This window comes from Brienomyrus brachyistius, chromosome 19 (assembly GCF_023856365.1).
Source record: "Brienomyrus brachyistius isolate T26 chromosome 19, BBRACH_0.4, whole genome shotgun sequence".
Taxonomy (NCBI): domain Eukaryota; kingdom Metazoa; phylum Chordata; class Actinopteri; order Osteoglossiformes; family Mormyridae; genus Brienomyrus; species Brienomyrus brachyistius.
This window is the reverse complement of record NC_064551.1, coordinates 1,994,542-2,016,785: the sequence shown is the minus strand read 5'-3', so window position 1 is coordinate 2,016,785 and position 22,244 is coordinate 1,994,542. Positions and strand designations below refer to the sequence as shown.

The following is a 22,244-nucleotide window of genomic DNA, read 5'->3' as shown; positions in this document are numbered from 1 at the left end:
GTGCTTTCAGGGATAGACTGCAGGCAATGACTCTGCATTGGACATGCATTGGATGGATGGATGGATGGATGGATGACTTAATGTTATAATGTTATGGTGAAGTTGAAGGAGTTTTTATTTGCATGTCTACATTTTTGCCAGTTCAAATATACAACAATGTCCTGTTTTTTTTTTATTATTTTTTTGAGTATATATATATATATATATATATATATATATTTTTTTTTTTTTTTTTTTTTTTTGCCTTCTCTCTCTTTTTGGTGCTTGGCAGCCGGATGACAAATTCTCCAATAACAACCCTATTATCACTGTGTTGTAATACAGTTTCCACACAGCGATTCAATTTCAGCAGCATCAGTATGATTACAGTCAGTCTCCTACCCCACTCCTCCAAAGAGCTGCTTTTGGGCCTCAGTACCAAAATTAAATGTCCATCTCTCAGCCCAGGTGTTTGTCTCCAACCAACCCCCCCCCAGCCCCCAGCCCCCAGCCTCCAGCCCCCATGTCACACCAAGCCTGGAGGGGTTGGGCTGCAGGGACAGCACATCACTCAGTAAATACCCACAAAGCAAAACTTTGTCATCTATCTTCACGCCAGTAGCTCAGGACACTATCAGTCGCTGAGTGTTTATCGCTTCTGTTGCACGGCTCTCCGCAGATAATTGCTTCCCTTTCTTCATCCTCACGCCGACGCCAGAAGTGGTTTTAGCGTCACTTCACTGGTTCTAAGAGTTTAGAAAAAAAAGCATTTAAGAGGGATGCAGGCTGGGTTGCGGGTTTTTTCAGGTTGCCGAAGTTTCCAGGCCTGATTTTCATTATGCACCTGTGAAGGACTTTAAACAAGTTGCAGTGGGTAAACTTTAGATTTCCCCCAACTGCTTAATCTGATAGGATATACAACACTGTACAACTATAATGCAGTGTGTTACAAATCGGGACCAGTAAGGGCAGTTTCTGGTAATGCCAATGAACCAGTCCTGAGTAACAAGGCCTTTAGGAATTTATTACTGAATTCACCAGTCAGCCTGGAATTGTATGACTGTAATACTGTAGCAACTATTTCATGTATAACGATCTTTAAGCAATCAATAATGTAACATTCTCCTCAAGAAAATTCCCACATCATGCTGTATAGCTGACCTTCCAGTGACAGAGCAAGATAGATAAATCATCCTTTATTAATTCCAGTGTATCTGTAGTATGCAGTGTATAATTCCAGTGTATCTGTAGTATGCAGTGTATAATTCCAGTGCATCTGTAGTGTGCAACTAAAAGCCTGGGGTCAGGCTTATGGTCACCTGGGACGGGTCACCTGCTTCTTTAATGCAAAGAAGAATACAAAAGTGCACCGTGCTGTGGAAACTGCTGGAAGGTTGCTGCTTAACAATAATCAGTCATCTGTGAGCTCAGTATACAGATGGCATTGAAGAACGAGCAACAAAAATGCGTAGATGTTTTCTGTGAAGCCATTAGTGCAAAAATGGTCACGTGAAAGACCATGCTATAGTCTATCCGTTTTATTGTCGCTATCTGTCCTCCAATCAGTAACTCTTATATTCAGAGGACAAAACAAATGTCTGTGTTTTTACTCTGTACTAAAACTTTGTGGTTGCATCCCAACAGGCATGTAGATCCATAAAACAAAAGCTGTAGCGAGAGCTCTTTGTATTCCTAATGAACAAAAGCTTGGCAGCACCGGAGAAACCAACCAGGTAGATTATGTGAGAATCTTCAAATATAGCTGGTGCAAATCCATTTAGAGGTTTAGAAGTGAACCATTAAACTGATAAAAATGCACTGTGCAAAATGTGAGGATTGTGTTTCTCCGATCCGCAAGGAATTGGCGGAATTGTCCGTGTTTTTGCAGGTGAAGTCATAAAGGGATTGATTAATAATGCATAGAGCTGAGCTTATTGTTCAGACCTGGCCAAAGCCCGGGGTCTTCGCGAGATGTGTTATTTTTTAAATGATTCAGTGGTTCTGCTCCATTACAGACATTGTCTCCTGGCCACTTGTCTTAGTCAGGGTTGTGGAATGCCGTATAACAATCCTCTGACTGTCCTGGGCACAAGGCAGGGTAACAGGCTGGACAGGGTGCCGGTACAAGTTGAAGACGTGATAACTTTCTCTTATGGAAATCTTGTCCTGTTTTAAATTGGAATTGACTTTGATTTTTACTTTATATCCATCCATCCATTTTCCAAACCGCTTATCCTACTGGGTCGCGGGGGGTCCGGAGCCTATCCCGGAAGCAATGGGATTTTTACTTTATATATTTTTTTTTATAAAAGTAGGATAATGACACGCGATTGCGCCGATGCTCCTGTCTAACTGGAACGATGCTGTTCTTTTTGGCTTTTCCATTTCTTCGGCACTTGTCTCTGAAAACATTTCATGGAGTATTTGTTTATTTCTGACAGGAGCGACATGATGTCGCAGTTGCCTTCCCACGATGCACTGCAGGGGTAGTAGGAACAATGTGCCGGGCTGCGCGGGGCATTTTGCCAAACCGTGTGAGTGTGTCATTGCTGGAAAGCAGTGCCAGATGACCTGGCCAGCGAGAGACTGAAAACCAGCCAGCCTGTTCCCTGTGGCCTTACCCAGGTATGCGGTTACATACCATCAAAGTCTCTCCGCGTGAACCTGGATTCCATCAGCGTGCCTTTCTGAGTTCGGGAATAAAAGGTCCCTTTTAGCCTCAGCAGGAGGGGGCGCAGGGCAGAGCTACAGCGGAGGCAGCAGAAGGTTCCAGAGCGAGGCGGCCAGAAGCTCCGCGACTGAGCCCACGTGACCCGAAATGTCAATAGACAGGAAGGCATTTAGGTTGCGTGTAGACCGCTGCATTAAGAGAGCCCCCCTTCTTTAGGAAAAGCTCCATTAGCTCTCAGAGGAGGGAGGCACCAGCCTTTCTTTCTTCTTTACCTTTAGCGACCTTTTCAGGGGAAAACCGCAGGGTCCATTTTTCACTGTTCGTTACTGATTATAGCATAAAGAGTTCGGGCTCCTTCTGCATTTAAATTAGAGGTCTAGGAGATCAGCACAGAGGACTTTCAGCTTAGAAATGCTGTCTGAAGCTATTGGAACATGCAGTAGTTATGCTGATTTATTAGCTAAGCCTATAGCCAGTGCCCCTCTGCGACAATCACCATTTATGTCTTTAGCTGGGAGTTTACCATGAGATCTGTTACATTTGAAGGGAAGAATAGGGGACAGGAATGTAAGGCAGTGGATTCATTTGCTTGAAGTTCTTCAATGTCACACTTGTCCCACATGCATTACCTCACCAGTGAAGTGAAACTTTATTCACCCTGTGCACAAGTACAGGCACAGTTTAATGCTTCTCTTTGCTTACCCCACCTTGCTCTCCCTGAGACACACATCCAGGTGAGGGGGAGGGCGGCGCCCCTGGAGCCGGGGGTTAAGGGTCTCGCTCAGGGGCCCACGGACGTGTGACTATTCCACAGAGGCTGGGACTTCAGCCGGCCGTCTTCCAATCGCAGAAGCGGGAGCTTCTCCCATGGAGCTGCATCCCTGCCAGTGACGAATGGGACATCACAGACCCCGTCTGCTTATAAATATGGAAGCAGCTTGAATCTCACCCAGAACTCAAGGTACAGAAGTGGGAGAGGCAGTTACTCAAAGCAGGGGATTGTGGTCTCATGTGGTGCATAAAGTAAAACTAATGCTGGGCAATATGTCTTTGAATGTCTCCTCCTCCGGAGAGCTGACTCTAAGCTCATAGTCTCACACGGGGTGATGTAGTAGCCAGTCATATGCAGCCTCCTCAGACCTGCCAGGATTGTTCACAATAACCTCACCTTTAGGACGCTGCCAGCGATTGCAGGGGAGCCAGAGTGCCGGTTATTCAATGAACGATTTTGTCTGTCTTGTGATTAATCTTCTGTGAAGCCACTCTGCCATGAATACAGGCCCATCTCAACCTGCTTCCCCCATGAGTTTAACATCACGGGGAGGAGATGTGAAGCGCGAGGTGCAAATTCACTAGACTTTACGGGGAAATTAGAAAAACAAACGGCATTAACTCGTGATTCGTTTCTGTGGCTGTCTGGGTGCAGACAGCTGTCTCACTGGGGCCAGAGCATGTTCAGCGGGGGGGGGGGGAAGTGCCGCTAAATCCTGCAGTGCGCAGCGGCCTGCCAACGAGGCCTGTACCGCTTGAGGGAGTGCAGGCCTGCGGTGTCGGCATGGGGAGCAGCTAGCCAGCCCAAAGTGAGATTAAACACTGCCAAGTCTTCATCAGAGACGATAACAGCTGGTGACATGAAGACAAGGAAACAGAGGAGCAGGTACGCTGTCTCTATACGTCATGTTGTCATCCATAATAATATATGAAGAGCAAATCTACAAAAGTCCATCCATCCATGCAGGATCCTGAAACTGTCCCAGAAGCTGTGGGTACAAGACAGGGAGTTTCCCAGGATGAGGCACCAACCCTTAGCTGGGCTGGGGTACACCCTGGACGGGATGCCAGTCCATCGCAGGGCATGGGGCTGGGGTACACCCTGGACGGGATGCCAGTCCATCGCAGGGCATGGGGCTGGGGTACACCCTGGGCGGGATGCCAGTTCATTGCAGGGCATGGGGCTGGGGTACACCCTGGGTGGGATGCCAGTCCATCACAGGGCATGGGGCTGGGGTACACCCTGGACGGGATGCCAGTCCATCGCAGGGCATGGGGCTGGGGTACACCCTGGACGGGATGCCAGTCCATCGCAGGGCATGGGGCTGGGGTACACCCTGGATGGGATGCCAGTCCATCGCAGGGCATGGGGCTGGGGTACACCCTGGGTGGGATGCCAGTCCATCGCAGGGCATGGGGCTGGGGTACACCCTGGGTGGGATGCCAGCCCATATTACAGTCACACACAATAAACATTTTAGAGACAGCATTTCACCAGACAGTATATTTTTGGACCTAGAATATGTGGCTTTTTATTCGCATATAAAAATGGGAAAATTTTCTCACAGTGAGTGTAAGTCCAGTGACTCAGATTTAACAACCGAAGTCTCTATAACAACTTAATTCATATGACTGTGCGTTTAATGTAATCGTGCCCTCAGGAAAACAGTCATTTTTTGAATATTTTAATATGGCACAGACACCCCTCACATCTGTTTGGATTTACAGGCGGCCTGTGGCACATGTGCTATTTTTGTTAGTGGTGTAGAGATTTTGTGGAGATGCCTCTCCTAAGTTGGCAAGAACTGAACAACAAACACTGTGGGGATGAACCCTGGTAAACCATCCCTTAAAAAACATCTTACTAATTTATTGGCTGTGAATTTCTTTTGATCAGAAAAAGAGGTGCCAGAACTTTCCTGTCATCGTGAGTTTCCGTGCAGTTTGTTTTTTTGGAATGTTAGAAATCATTCATCATTTTTCAGTGAGAAGCAGCATAGAGATGCAAACATGTCTGTCTAACGTGCAACGGAGATGTGTCTGCGTGCTTTCATGTAGGAGGGCTGACGATGCATTAAATCAGCATTTTCCATATGCTGAGACATTAATAGTCAGTGAGACATGAAGCCAAATAGCCAATAACTGGTGCTGTGTCTCTCATAAGCCACATTTATTACCAGTGAATTGGGAGCAATGATGCCACTGCAGTCACGGCGATGGTTGGAGGTCAGGTGCTTTGTTCCCTGCATAAAACCTGTTAAATCGTTTCACACCTTTCTGATGTCTTCCTGTTTCAACCCTCTGTGGCTATTGCTAGTTTGCTAGTTTCCTAATTGCAAAGTCGGGATTTTTTTTTTATTTCTGTAGTTTACTTCTGCTTCGTATGTTTTTGTTTGTGCCTGTTTTACTAGCGCTTGACTCAATGCTGTGAATGTCAACTAACGATTTTAGGCGTACATTTCAGTTTCAATGCTTTCGCCATTTGACATGGAAGCACTCGTGGTAACAGCCAAGATCATACAGCTGTTCGTGCATCTTAAAAAGCCAAAACTATGGTGTTAACACAAAGCCCCCCCCCCCTTAGCAGGACTCATTCTCACATAATTCCAGTGTATCCCCCCCCCCCCATCAGAAATCAAAGGTAACATCTCTTCTGCTCTGCTATGTTATTTTGTTATTTTCTGTTAGAACAAAATCTAATTAGCAAAGAATGTCCATCTTTGGTGTATTGTAAAGCATGGTTATAAAGATGTAGGACTGTAAATGGCATCTTAATATCAACGAAATGTGGCAGCGTGATCGGAAAAGAAAGCTTGTGAGCGATCACAGTTAGGATGCGCCATTTTGCAGACACGATTTAACTGATAAATCTGAATTCAGCAGCTGTGATATTTACCACCCATTGGAAGCTTATGCAATTGATTTCATTATGAAAACATTTGTAAAGAGTGTGTTAACCGCAGGGGCGTAGCCAGACCTGAGTGAGACCAGGGTGTATACTCTCAGTACATATTACCGTACTACCTGTCAGGGATGTTTTACTGGCTGATCTTCATCAAGTTCTTCAGTTCAATTTAAGGCTTCTTTTGATTCTCTGAATCTACTGAACTAATTTCAACTGGCCTTTTTTAAATAATATATGAGGTTCCACCCGCTAAAGTGCGCGCATCATTCAGGGAATTTGGAATCAGCACAGTATCGATCTTCTCCGCAGTGATCGTGCAGCACAGGCGTGAGTGAGCTGTGGGATCTTCACGAGGGAAACACTTTAACATGTAGCACCTGCTTCCTTACGATTCACTTTTTTAAAAAAGTAATACTGCATCTGATTTTTGTGCGCTTGATTATTCCCTTTTATTCATTTCTATGACACAGGATTTGTATGTGTGCTCTAAAGTTCTGGGTAATGTCATCATCATAAATTAAACCACACATAATTGCCGGCTGTCCATTTACATATCGGTGTCTAATTACAACAGTTCAAGAGACATAAGATAGATTGCCAAGAGCAAAGTCGCAGTGCATGACTTAACCATAAGCGCCTGCTTATCCTAGATAAGAGAGGGACACTCCATTAACAGACTCATTTTAAAAAACCAATGTTCTGAATAGTTACACAAGCCAAGATGTCGCCATTTATGCCCACCTTTGTTTGATTATTTGCGTGACAGCCTGGGCATGAAAGCGGATCGTGTTTGCCCAGCGCGCTAACCCCAGTCGCAGGGTGCATCACATGCTCGGTCGTTCTAATGCACCGCTGCGCTACTGCTGGCCCATCTGTTCTTTAGCATTGTGGTACTGAAATGCAAAACTCAAAAAACCTGCGTCCACTGACATTCGACACATCTGGACAGGCCTCTTAACAATCAATGACTGAATTAAAATCATAGAAACTACTTCAGATCCTTACACTCTGCTTTTGGGATTGCATGTCCTAGAAATTTTAATGAACAGTTCAGGAATTTTGGCATTTAAAATAACAGCCCAGGTCTTATTGCCAAAAAGAAAATTGGCAACACCTGACATTTTTCCTGATCGCGTATAACACACTAAAGAAACCTAATCTGTTCATAATGTCAGTTCGACATCAGGCACGCATATGGGGTTTGCAGTGAGACAGTGTTTCTTTTGCAAGATGGACGATGCGTTTAGTTCTTAGTGGATTGTTATTAAGAAAAAAGGTTAAGTGATTAATGCACTGGATTTGTGTGCAGTGGGAGAGAAAGTACAGTGCCCTTAAGCTCGCTGTATGTTTAGGGGAAACATCATATTTACGGGAATATCTCTGTTCTGCTGAGTGTTTGCGCCGCTGAATAGCGCGCTCGCTTCGGCTGCTTCCCCTTCCTTCCATCACCATCCCCTGGGCCGCTTGAGCCGCCACCCTCCCCGCATTCGCAGTGCTCTCTTTATGCTGACCCCCAGGCCATTTTCTGTGCCGATAATGTGGACTCCTGGATATAATAATACATAAACAGTAGCAACAGTAGTAGGATTCCGAGCAAAAGCCAGACGTTTTCATTTCAGCTCTTCCCCGTGGTGATTTCATGCTTAGTATCGTTCCCTGGTGGGATTTTTGTAATGCCTCGTGATGAGCATGTACCAGCTCGGTGCTTCTGAGGCTGTTCAGAGGGTAGTAGGGGTGGCCTGACTCACATACACCTCCTCACCCCTGAATGACAGACACGGGAATCGCATGAGAAATTTCAGTCTTAAATTCCAGTAACAGGCAGGTGATTTGTGGAAACCCGTCTCATACCGCCGACTGGATGGCTAAATCACTATTTGCAAAGATCTTGTGCCACCCTGTGCATTTTTGTGGAATGGCAGTCCAAATTAAGGGAGAGTAAATGATCCCATCTGCATTATGTTTTCCTTAATAGCAGGCCGTATTACAGGCTTGTCTCAAATTATTGTAAATCCAGCTGTTGATATATATCGATATAATTGCTGTTCCGGCTGTGCAAAAATGTTTCATTGAGTCTAATTTGCATCGTCTTACAGCATAACACTGAAGAGCTGGTGTGGTTTTGTGATGCCCGGCCCATACGCTCCTCGTGTGTGCCACGCCCCCTAATTACCCACGTGTGATTCCCTGATCGTGCCCAGTTGTGTCTTGCTTTCTTCTGCTTAGTTCCGTGTATTTAAGTCTCTGGTGTGCATTAACCCCTTGTCTGTCATTGATGTTGGTTGTGTGATAATGTCATTGTTGGAGAAGTCTTTTCCGTGCTACGTTCCCTTTCCCGGATCTCCTGAATAAACCCCATTCGTCCTGTATCCTGCCTGTGGCTTGCCTCTTGTTTGCTCTCCGAGCCGCACAAGCCACGCTCTCCAGCGCACCTGTCCTGCCAGCCGTGATAGATTTATACTGAACAAGCAAACAAGTTGAAGGATGTTCTTAGCAATGATTGTGTGCCACTCATGGTTCGCTTTCCCAGCCCTGGACCAACAACTCAGTAACATTATAGACTGCAATAAACTTGTAAATCGTTAAATTTAGTTGAAATTTCTTGTTACTAACTTGTTGATGATTTTGAAATCAAAAAGCTAAATCATAAGCCATTGTAACTAGATTGTAACTAGACTAGATGTTTAATGACTGTGAATTGTGACAAAAAGGATGGTAATTGATTTCAGATGCTCATAGGATTGGATTGGTGTTGCATTTCTCCAGCTGTTCCACGGAAGATAAACATGGACTACACAACTGAAATGTTCTTCACTTCCAAAGGATGTTGTCATTTCCATAGCAAGCACATGTGGGCCAAGTCTGGCTGAGGTGCGGCACATTGGCTATGTTCTGCCAATGGAACAATGTATCTGTATCTGGTCCTAATCAGGATTACGATTCTGGCTAACATTAGGGCCAATGTATTATTATTATTATATGGGCCAATGTTGGCCAAGAGTCTTTTAGCCTGATGTCGCGTCACCATTAACAAAAACGTTTCAGGCCAGAGCTGGTCTTGCATGGAAAATGATTCTGGCACACATCTGGAATCTTATATGTGGACCAGATTCGGCGAGAAATATTTCTTCTTGATATCATATCACTATAATGTCTGCTTTCCCCTCTCGTTCCGTCCCTAGTGTGGTTCTAACGAGCCACACCTGTTGCTTGCTTGGTTTTACCTCTTGTTTCAGCCCTTGTGTGGATCGCTCCAGCTGCCTCTCATTTGCTTCCTCATCAGTGGTGTTTAAAAAGTGCCTCCCCAGTCCAGTCACTGGTGTTGTGTGTGCCCCTAGAGTTTGTCCTGTGCTTAAGCTTTGTCCAGTCTACATCTTCCCATTTTGACCCATTTGGTCCTTTGCCCTGCTTCTATTTTGTTTTCCCCAGTAAAGCCCTTTTTGTTCCTCCCAAGCCCATCCTCACCTCTTTACTTGCCCAGGCATGACATTTATTGTAGCAGTGGGTGTGGATCGTAGGAGAAAATGACGTGGCAATGATTTCATTTAAAGAACACCGGAATGCTTTGATTTAAATACTGTGCTGGTTCAGAAGCAGTATTACAGTGTTAAATATGCAATATCCTGGTCCACAACAGTCCCCCCAACAGACATATTAACAATACACACAAAAGAGGAAACAGCCAGAGTTGGGGCAAAATCGAAAAACCTACAAATCAGTACAATCTAAATACAATACAAAGCCGGGATGACATCTAATGGCCGCTCAGACCTGTTATAGAAAATAGGAAGAGAAGCATAGAAAGTGTGTTAATGTTAAATGGTAACATTGTATAGATTAAATATATTATAGCTCTTAACTGCTTTCTGATTTTGCATCATATTTACAGATTATAATATTGATTCAAGAAATGGAAACATTCTGGACTTGTATCTGACCATTTAGATTTATGAATGTGGAATTTACCAAAAGTTATGATAAGGTGGAGCAAGACATTGCATTTTCCCCCAAATAACACATTAATAGCTTGGACAAACTTCAACAAAGATAATCCGAAACATGCGAAATGAAGCCAAACAGCCCCTGAGGCTCATGGGAGCCCAAACCTGAAGCACCCTGTCATTCTAAAGCAGGGAGTCTTGCTCATGCACTTGCCCAAAGCTCCCAAGCCAGAGGCAACTCCCTAGAAGGAAGAAACCTTGGGAGGAACCAGACTCAAAGGGGGAGCCCATCCTTCAGGGACCGGCGGAGGAAGGCAAATGAGCAAGATGGCAAAGTTCCAATTCACATAGTAATAATAATAATAATATTGGTGTGAGTTTTTTCTTTATGTTACATGAATGGTGTCTTAAATGAACAGCCCAGAGATATAATACGAATTTCAATATATGACTAACAATAAAGTTGTATCTAATCGTATAATAATAATGAGTAAAAGCCACTATGAAAATGTTAAGGTTTTGACTGGACGCAGGCCGCGCTCTAAGGCAAAACCAAACAGGCCATTTCCGAGGTTTTAAAGGATACAGTCTTTGTCGACACTTGACATTTAGTGAAAAACTTTAGTGGAATCACTTTTTAAGAGAAAGGACAGCTGAAGTACTGGCACGAAGGGAGGTAGGTGCCTTTGCTTTCTCGCCGCAAACACTAACATCCGCAAGGCAGCGGCGGGCTGTTGTCTTGCTGGCACTGAATGTTTCTCTATAGATACTCAGCGCAGATTACCAGTTTGTACACAGCAATTGCGACGTGCTTTCGGGTCAGAAGACAATAAAATGTCCTAATTTGAAATGTAGAACTTGGCATCCTAAAACTACAAGCTCCTAGAAAGTAATTATTTTGTTTTGGTGGCATTTTCTTTGGACGATAAACAAATACAGTTTCAACTAATTGAGCTAATAAAATAATTTTAAAATGCCCAATGCACATTAATCCCCTGCGATCTGCTCCCTAAGTCTGTCTTTAAGTCGAATTTATAGTTAAGTCAGAATAATAATAAAGTAGATAATAGTAATTATACGGTAATAATAAACGTAACTACATACTGTACTTTACTAAGAGCCGACGAAGCGCTGAAGCCGCGTTATATGTTCACGAGAACCACAAAGCAGTGCATGCATTCGGTATTAAGAAAAGCTCAAAAATTCAAGTTTTAATGTAATAGGCTGTATGGAAGTTTGTTCATGTGTACGAGCTATCCGTAAGACGAATTTTATCAATACATGTGCAGTTCTGGATGGAAACATGCCTGAAAGAGGATTTTTTTTTTTTGCAATAAGGCGAAACTTTTACAGATATTCCCCGGGTATTATGCCATTGCATATGCCGTTTCTATCGATAAAAGTCCGTTTTATAGAAATATTCCCACAAATCCCATCAGGGTACGAGTCTGTTGTTATACCATAATCCATAACTATTAGTAAAACATCTTGGTCGTCATAATCAGAAAACTCAAAACCACCTGTCATATTGTACTGTTTTCTACATATCAATTTTAGAATATTGTGATTATCGATATTGTGAAAATCTCTGAAAAAATCGTGATATCATTTTTAGGGCATATTTCCCAGCCCTAATTGTAGGCTACAATATTAATCATAGCAAACAATTTAGTTTCAGGTAATTAAATTTTAAGCCTAGTTGCTGCCACTGGAGATCCACTTCTGAGCCATCACCGGGCCGTTATGGCCCAGTTGTTGAAAACCACATCAGCATGTATGCATAATGTTATGCTCATGTACAGTGCACCTTGTAAACTTGCTTGCATTCCTATTACTTTACACCATGTGTCCTGTATTTCACTTTGACTTGTTTTGCACTGTGTGTTAGGACGCTTTCGCTGCCTGAGATGGGAAAATTAATGCGCCCATTCAAAAGCTAATTTTTCAATAGGACTATGTTTCGATAGAACTTTGTTTTTTCGTAGTTTCTCTGATATATATGTGCGCCAAAACTTACTTGAAAAGAGGCTCCTTTTAGTATATGGAAGCAAAAAACGATCAACAAACGAATCGCCAAATCTAAACTTAAAACATCGAATGTGTTACATTCCAGTTATGATTTTCTTTTTTCTTTTTTTTTTTGCAGAACAGCCCTCCTCTCGCTCAGTGACGACAAACCACAGGCAGTATAAAATGGAAAAGTTAGTCGGCGGGCGGCGTCTCTGCGGCTGCTGTCCGGGCTGACCGTGCTTATAGCGCTTTGCTGAGAGTCACTGCAGATATATGGGGGCTGAAAATGGGAGGCAAGGGCGCTGCTGCGGTTTTAATTCGGCTCTTGCTCTGCCCTGGTTATTTTGACTTTGTGGCTGGGCTGGAGCTCACCCTGCTGCACACCAATGATGTTCATGCACGGATCGAGGAGACTAATAAGGACTCCGCCAAATGCACCAAAGGGGACTGTTACGCCGGGGTGGCGAGGAGGTTCACTAAAATAAAAGAGATAAGGGGTCAGGAGAAGAACGTCCTGCTCCTGGATGCAGGAGATCAGTTTCAGGGCACCATGTGGTTCAATTACTACAAGGGTGCCGAAGCTGCACATTTCCTAGACAGACTCGGATATAACGCCATGGTAAGAACATCTCCGGTATAAAAATAATGTATTTTTGATCTCCTCGTTCATGATAATAATGATTCTTTTAGTATTACCACTACTAGTAGTTATTACGTAATTTAATGTTCTAGAGGACTATTGTGTTTGATTATAGGATGGAGATTCCGCTAGTTAGTTATGCTGCGACCTTTCAAAATGATACGTCCCGAACATCTAAGGCGTTTAGTTCTACTCGTAGCCCCCCTAAAGTCTTCTTTAGCCCCCAAATAAATGTACACTGATTAGTTTTAAATAATATGTATCTCATTCATTTTCATTAAAATCAGACCCGCCCCGTTTCATGAATCCTGCATGAAATATACTTACAGGACATTTCCCAGATCAAAATGTAAGGTAATATAGGAACATGACAGTGTATTTATGTATGTCTTTGTCTATAAACATCTTAGTAATTCTCAAACATTAAATGTTTGAAGCCGGGAAAGACTGTGAAGCCCAAGGCAAAACATATTTTGTGACAATGTTTCGACAGTTGTTTTTGAATAATTCATATTCATTGTATGTATTTAATATCGGGGGGCGGGGAATCGATTCATTCACAAATTTGGCGATTTTATTTCTTTTTATTGCCACAACAGTTAAAAAAGATGTAATCGTCATCTCATTAAACGTCCGCGCTGTCGCGTGCAGAAAGCCGCCGCTCGCGACGAGCGGATGAGGAAGTCTGCCAGTGATATTTTGTAGATTGTCCCGCTTTATTTTACATAAGAACAGACGTTTTTCACTTAACATAGATGTCATTTTTATACCTTTCGTAGTAAGCATACTTGCTGTAGAGGTGGTACTGTTGGCACATTTTTAATTCTGATCCCTTAATTGCTAACGTAATGGAACTGTTGTAGTTTATTTCTTGAATAGAGTTATAAGTCGATGTTTCTGGACCTACAATGGGCAGCTTCACACAGTGGTACCGGCGCTAACGCACGAGCAGCGGAAGGGAAACGCGCAGGCGCCCGAAGAGGCGCAACCGTCCTGGTGTCTGTTCATGTTTACTAAATTACAGTTACTAAAATAATCTCTTTATATTTTTTTGTCTTTGGAGCTGCTAAATACACTCATCATTAAAGCCATAAAGTCGTATGCCTGCTACTTTAGAATCTCCATTAAATAAGTGTTTTCGAAATTATCTAGGCTAAAATCTGGCCTTATTCTACATTGATTGATGGTGCCAGTGTCGTTGTCGTAAACTGAAATGAAAACGGATACAACATAAAAAAATTCGTGAACTGAAATAAAAATGAAAATATTTAGTTTAATCTGCAAAAAGTGCCGCCACGCCACCAACATCTTTTTATCTTGTTCAACAGCAGTATCTCTAGATCTGTTTGCATGTTGTGGCTGCTGAGCTGTTCCTTCCTTCATCGCGACTCCAGATCTTATCGCTTGTGTCGCTGCTAACTCAATGAAAACAAAGCGCCAAATTTACACAGCTTACTAACTTTTGGCCATTGCGATACGCATGTCATTAATAATTTTAGACAATCTGATTGAAAATAATGTTCATATAGTGCCAAAAAGCAGGCGTACATTATCTACAGCCCTGCAGAGGCATACAGGTTGTTGTCAAAATAAAATGAACTTTGTCAAGTTTTCTGGAGGAGAATTAATCATTTAGATTAATCCGCCAATCGATAGATTAATCTACAAAAAAACGATGGTTAGTTGCAGCCCTACGCTAACACCTGCTGCTTCCGGGACTTGCTGAGGGTTTGCAAGCTTGAAGTTAGAAAACCCTTGAATTTACAAGCACAGCTGAAATTTCAGTTGGTAGCTTCTGTGGAGAAGGCTGCCATGATTAGTACTGAGTTAGTCACATGGGTGTCTTTTCAAATCACTCATCCGCATTAATGGTTTGTGAATCTCTAACACCAGAAGGCTTGGAATTTTTATTTGCAAATTTAGAAAATGTGGCAGCATGGGATTCATTGCCTAAAGTTTGTTAAACTTGTTGATCATTTTAAATCAGGCTTTAGTCAATCAAGTCTTTTGTCATGGCTTGATTGAATTGTGAAATATAATTGGCCCTTCCAAAATCTATGAGCTAGGATTTGGTGATGTCACACTTTGTAATCAAATCACCGATGTCTGAAATCTCTTTTTAAAATTTGCTTTAATTCCAGGCCCTGGGGAACCATGAATTTGACAATGGAGTTGAGGGACTAATTACACCATTTCTACAGACCGTGAACTGTACTGTCCTCAGTGCGAATATGAAGCCAGATGCGAGTCTGGCTGCAGCCATTAGCGGCTACTACTCTGCGTATAAAATATTTGTCGTCGAGTCTCAGAAGGTGGCTGTTGTGGGTTACACAACTAAGGAGACACCAGCTTTATCTCAACCTGGTAACCGTACTGAGAAGCTTCATTTCTGCTCTGCCTTCTCTTTAACATCGACTAACAATGACAGATGCTAGAAATCTTAAATTTGGCCCGTGACTTTTATTTTGAAATGTCATGTTTGTATTAGAGGAATGCGAAATATATGAAATATGCATGAAAGGACTGACTGCCAGTAAGTGATGCGAAACTCTGAATAAACAGCGACAAATGGATTGTTTGTCTGCTTGTGTTTCTGGTTTTTTAAAAAAAAAACGTTTTGTGTTTTATGTCACCACATAGTCATTCCCATAGTCACCACAATATTAGTTTTTCGGGTGGGGGGATGTTGGCACTAAATCTGTCTCCAGAAAATATGCACGCCTACACAGAAAACAGATTATTGATTTAATATTGCCAGTGACAAGGGTATATCAAAAGCATAAATTGGTGGTATGCACAGGCATACTGTACTTATATGGGCGTGTTATTTTCTCATTTCCTGCCCTGACAGGCCCCCACTTGATGTTCGAGGATGAGGTTACGGCCCTCCAGATTCAGGTGGACAAACTCACAACAATGGGCATTAACAAAATCATTGCACTGGGACATTCTGGCTTCTCGGTGGACAAAGAAATAGCTAAGAGTGTGCGGGGTGTGGATGTGGTTATCGGAGGACACACAAACACCTTCCTCTACACAGGTATGTGACCGATCTCTCGGAAAAATCCTCGCCGATGACTGACTGTTTTTTAAACGCTGTCATACTTCTGTGTGTCTTTGTCGTACGTAATACGTCGTTCATCTTTAAGAGACACATTTTGTTCGTATTGCATTACGAAAATCCCAGATCTGCGATAAAACCGTTGCTCCACATCTGGTGTTTATGAAGGCACTTGTTTGTTATTGAAGGAGTGCCCCCCTCCAAAGAAGTCCCGGAGGGCGCGTATCCGTTCCTGGTGAAGTCAGACGATGGTCGCAATGTGCCTGTCGTACAGGCCTATGCCTTTGGGAAGTACCTGGGGTACCTCAAGGTGACCTTCGACAATAACGGCGACGTAATCCGGGCTACGGGAAACCCAATTCTGCTCAACAGCAGCATCCCACAGGGTCGGTAAAGACTCTCAATGGATTTTTTGTGTTTGTATTTTTCCTTGAACTTTCCCATAAATTCTTTGTAATATGCACCTGAAACAGCTATGCATGGCATTGTCCAAAGCAAATACTATTGCTTTTGGAAAAGCTTTTGTTTTGAATGACACTAGTGGTTACCCAGACTGTTGGCTGTATGAAGTTTCCTTTAGGTTATTTCGCTTGTTTTTCATAGCGAAAAACCATTGTTTTTAAGGGAGGCTTACATTTCAGTGCGATCTCGTTCTTACAGGCATTGCCATACAAGGTCAGGATGACTGGCACAGCTAGGAAAAGATTATTATCCTGTCTGTCTGGTTGATCTTTTACCTTTAGATCCTGGCATCCGTGCAGAAGTGGAGGACTGGGGGAGGAAGCTTTCTAATTTTTCCGCAGAATTTATTGGGACAACCCTAGTATATCTCAATGGAACCTTTGAAGAATGCCGATTCAGGGAATGCAATCTGGGTAACCTAATTTGTGATGCCATGGTGAGTGTGTAGGCTTTGGACGTGCCTGCAGTCTTTCAGTTGGTTTTGAGCAGCATTAATAACATTAGTAAATGGCATAGAATAGCATACAGCAAATGGGAATGATTTCAGAGTAGTGTTCAGAGTATATTAGAAAGAGTGCTGATCTCCAGGGCACAGCAGAGAAAGGCAGTGTTTCCGCTTAGACCCCCTCAGAAATAAGTAATCAATGTTTAATCTTCTTTCAAGGTAACATAAGCTATGTGTGACTAATGTCTTTCTTAGTGTAGGGTGTCACCCCCTTTGTCTGGATGCCATTTTTAATTTTTAGTGTTTTTCATACAGAATTAAATACAAATAACCTGAAGCAGTAAACAGGAAAAGCAGTTGTCTAATATTTTTTATTTTGTTGCTGTTTTTTACATGTGGAAAATGGTGCCTGTTCTGCCACTCGAAGGTTCACCACAACATTAAGTACGCAGATGAGGTCCAGTGGAACCATGTCAGCTCCTGCATCCTAAATGGTGGGAGCATCCGGGCCTCAATCGACGAGCGCAGTCGGAACGGTGAGTCACCGTTTGGGGACGGACGGCGGTAGCAGCCCAGTGTGGATGTCCTGACCTGACCTAAAGGCTGACCTGTCCTGCCCACCAGGCTCCATCACCATGGAGGACCTCATATCAGTGATTCCCTTTGGAGGCACCTTCGACATGGTCCAGGTAAAAGGGTCAACGCTGATGAGAGCCTTCGAGCATGCTGTCCACCGCTACGGAGGAAACACAGGCGAATTCCTTCAGGTCTCGGGTAGGAACGCGGCTGTTGATATGCGCTTGAAGGGGGTTCATGCGAAATGACGTGCCAGACAGTCAAGGTGTTTGGTGAAAATCACGCAACCTCTCCTTCCTCGTGCCTGACAGGGATTCAGGTGGAGTACGACATGTCGAGACCTCCAGGCAGCCGTGTGACGTCGATTCGGCTCCTCTGCACCCAGTGCCGAGTGCCCCAGTACGAGCCTCTCGACCCAGTGCGGGTCTATAAGCTGCTTATGCCATCCTACATGGTGGACGGAGGGGACGGCTACTCTATGATTAAGGATGAGAAACTTAAACATGACAGCGGTAAGTGGCCGTGCGGGGGGAGGGGGGGGACCAGCCTTTAAAAAGGGAAGTCGAGGCTTTCCGCTGTCTTTTTATGGGTTTATGTTTTTTTTTTTTTTTAGCAATTCTGCAGAGCTGAAAAGTTCAAAGACAATTACGTCTGATTCCATGTTATGCTTTAGCTTTATGTTGTGAGGTTTGAGGCATGTGTGTTAGAGACCTAAAGGCACGAAGAAAAGCTGTGAAAATGCCCCTCCCTCAGAGTGGCAGCTGGGGCTGTGCTGCTGTCACACCAGAATGAGGAAGCCACAACCGCACTGCCGAAACATTTGATTATTGAAGTATATCCTGTTAATTCACATGAGGACATAAAATTACTTTGCATACTTGCTTATTCTGTTAAGGGTTATGGGGGCACTGGAATCGATCCCAGAGCCTGCAGGTGCAAGGCTGGGAACAACCCAGGATGAGGCAACCCGTCCCAGGGCCACACACACGTCACTCACTCACACGTCACTCACTCACACGTCACTCACTCACACGTCACTCACTCACACGTCATTCACTCACACGCCATTCACTCACACGCCATTCACTCACACTCCATTCACTCACATGCCATTCACTCACACGCCATTCACTCACACTCACATTTACCCACACATTCACTCACATGCCATTCACTCACACTCCATTCACTCACACGCCATTCACTCACACGCCATTCACTCACATGCCATTCACTCACACGCCATTCACTCACACACACATTTACCCACACATTCACTCACACGCCATTCACTCACACTCCATTCACTCACATGCCACTAACATACAGCCATGGATTAGACTCGAATACTGCTCCCAGTGGTGCGAGGTGGTATCGTGCAGCCCCCACCACATCAGGACAGCTTTGTGTATTTTTTCCAGATGAATGGAGGAATGTAAATATTTATACACCAGCACATCGTGAGTGAAGAAGTAGGTGGAGATGGTTTGTCATGCTACTCCACAAATACCCTTATTTTGCTTCAACTGTGTAGTGAACCCACAGGACATGACATCACAGTATCTGTCTGGGCTGGGTGTCCCCCCCCATCACAGAATCTGGGTGGCAGGGATAGTGAGTCAGCCTGGCAAGACACAAAACATCACAAAATAAAACATAGTCAAGAACAGCACTTGGAGAAATTAAATTCGAATAAATATTATCTTGGAAAATCAGTAGTACATCTTTTGTAAGTTCCAGGTTTACAACATGATGTTTACAACAAGAGGCTTCAGTGGACAGCTTGCTTGGAGAAAGATGGATTGAAAACATTCATGAGTATTTTTATTATACAGTTTGTTTGGGTAACCTGCTTTGCCTAAGCTAAGTGTTGGGTAGTGTTCAGCTCCAGTCCTGGATGAACGGCAGTAAACCCGTAATTACTTCTCTCAAGTACTGATTAAGGACAATTAAGGCAGGAAGGAAACCAGCACTTACCTCAGCTCTCAAAAACTGGAAATACTGACCAGCTTTTTTGAATGAATGGAAAGAAATGCAGTCGTACAATATGCTTCTCTTTCAGGGGATCTAGACATCACTGTGGTCTCCAGGTATATCCAGGAAAGGAAGAAGGTCCATCCCGCTGTGGAAGGCCGCATAAAGATCTACAACTGGTCCAGGGCGGGGGCAGCTGCGAGAGACCTACCACTGCTCACTCTGGCCTTGGCTTTGGCCGCCAGCCTGGGTGGGGTACCGTCCATCGCCTGACCGCGGTCTCTGCACTGCTGAAGATCACAGCCAAGAGGCAGTCGGAGCATGTGACCTCAGATTCCGCCCACTCGTGGCCTAGACTAGTATCGATAAACACTAGAACCTGATGAAGACCTTTAGGACTATATTAGGAAATAAGAGCTGCTCTCGGGTTCTTTAGTGCTGTCAGAGTTTAGAACAATGACTGGCTACAAAAAGTGACCTCCTGTCATGGAGGCTACTGCTCTGATGTCAGTCACATGAAGTCCACCCTGGTCCAGAGCTCACTGTTGCCTTCCTGTGTATTTATACTTAAATTTGAAAGATCTTTGAAATGGCGATTAGAGCCAAGAGGAGGTACCAAATAGGACCAGGTTGAATTAATCTTTTAGAAGAAAACTTGATAAGGTGTGGAGTTGACTGCTCTTTAAGGATAGACGGATGTACCACACGTTAACGCTCAAATTCACCAGCAGTGTCCCTAAGAAACAAACAAGACATTTGTTTGTCCCCATAACATAAAATGTACCAAGTACACCCATTTAGCAAATAGTCATTCATAATGGTAGGTTATCAATTCTAATCAGTTCTTCGTGAGAGTGAAATTGAATTATAACTGAATAGTTTTAAAGCATCACCAATGGTTAAAGTTTTCCATCCGTCCATCACCATAACTACTTAATCCCAACCAGGGTCATCAGAGTCTATCCCAGGAACAACAGGCAGGAACCCAACCTGGGCAGCCGCCAACACACCGCCGGGCACACACACTCACACGAGGCCAACTTAGGGACGCCAAGTAACCTATCATGCAGACTTTTGGACTGTGGGAGGAACCCGGACCCCCCAGCGGAAACCCACACGAACACGCGAACGTGCAAACTCCACACAGAAAAGTCCTATGGCGCCACCCAGGGATCGAACCCAAGACCTTTCTGTGAGGCAGCAGCGCTACCCTGCCACCCTGGTTCCAGTTTTGTCATTTAAAATAAGTTAAACAGCTGACTTGACGTGAGCAGAAAGGCTTGCCTTTGCAAATCGTCACGGTTGTTTGTTGCCCACAATTTACTTAAACCAGTGTGTGCCCCTAAGGACAGAACATTAGAAGCACTTTTGGTCAGTTGCCAGCCTGTAGAGAAAATGTAAAAATATCCTGGTGGTCCTAAGATCAAAATCTTTCAAGAAAAATATATAGTCTGCCAAAATAAAGCAAGATATAAACTAAGGCTGGGCAATTCAATCATAATTCTGGCTTATTACAATTATCAAACCAAGTCTGGATCAAACGGTCCAGAGCACCCCTTTCCAGTTGAATTATATTTATAATGGAATAATTATCATTATGATTTTTGCCATAATCAAGCAGCCCTTATATAAACAAAGGATAGTCATCCTTTGGAATTTCTATTTTTGTATAATTTTTTATCGCCAAGTGCCTTTACATAGAAGGAATTTACCATTAAACAAAGACAATCAATGCAATACATTATGTATAGAAAAATAGAATAATATTGTGTGTAGTGCAGAGAATGTGCATGCTGCATTGTAACACCATGCGGCTAGATGGACAGGGGAGGGGGGCGTGGGGTAAATCTCTACCCTGCAAAAAAGGGGCAGGGTTATGTAGGTATCAGTACCATAACAAAACAGGGTGCTTCCTTCTGTAGTTACTGCTTATGATTCCAGAAATTAAAAATGACGTAAAAATCTTCGTATTTCTTTTGTGTTTTCAGAGTAAGACTCTCCTGAGAGGCATAATTCATTTGAAAAATGTGGTAGCAGTTACTTTATGTACTCAAATCAGAAAAAGCCATTGTTACAGTTTAAAGTGCTAAATGTTGTCAGTATACAAACAAAGTAGGTGAAGCTGGTCTATATCGCCTATTGCAACATTTATCTGAACTGATATTAAAATGCCTGATAAGGATCCCTTTTATATCAGATTTGTATGCAAAATCAGCTGAATAATATATTCAATGCAGCAGAAATCTTATCCGAGAGAGTGTTCCCTTCAAGGTACATATGTGGTGATTATGGAAACCATTTCTCGACCGGAAAAGGGTGGATTGCCCTCCCCTGGTGGGGGATGAGCTATTGCCTCAAGCAGAGTTTAAGTACCTTTGGGTCTTGTTCACGAGAGAGGGATGAAGGGAGCGGGAGGCTAACTGATGGATGAGTGCAGCGTCAGCAGTAATGTGGATACTGTACCATTCTTTAGTGGTGAACAAAGAGCTGAGCTAGAAGGTAATGCTATTGATTTACCAGTCAATCTACGTTCCTACCCTCACCTGTGATCATGAGCTTTGGGTAGTGACCAGAAGGATGAGATCACGGATACAGGTGGAAGAGATGAGTTTCCTCCGCAGGGTGCCTGGGCTCAGCCTTAGGGACAGGGTGAGGAGCTCGAAGTAGAGCCACTACTCCTCCGCATCAAAAGGAACCAGTTGAAGTGGTTTGGGCATCTATCTAGGGTGCCTCCTGGACGCCTCCCTGGGGAGGTGTGTCCAACCAGGGAGAGACCCCGGGGCAGACCTAGGATATCACTCGGCTGGCC

General features: G+C 43.7%; 1 protein-coding gene across 1 annotated transcript; it reads left to right on the top strand.

The window, feature by feature from the left end:
* The first annotated feature begins 10,828 nt into the window (after window positions 1-10,828).
* Window positions 10,829-21,399, top strand: nt5e (5'-nucleotidase, ecto (CD73)). Its single transcript, XM_048985105.1, has 10 exons — window positions 10,829-10,943; window positions 12,414-12,896; window positions 15,059-15,281; window positions 15,769-15,957; window positions 16,167-16,364; window positions 16,722-16,876; window positions 17,313-17,421; window positions 17,510-17,659; window positions 17,773-17,973; window positions 19,524-21,399. Exons 2-10 carry the CDS (start codon window positions 12,564-12,566, stop codon window positions 19,706-19,708), a joined length of 1,743 nt encoding a protein of 580 aa, XP_048841062.1. The 5' UTR covers window positions 10,829-10,943; window positions 12,414-12,563; the 3' UTR covers window positions 19,709-21,399.
* The last annotated feature ends 845 nt before the right edge of the window (window positions 21,400-22,244 follow it).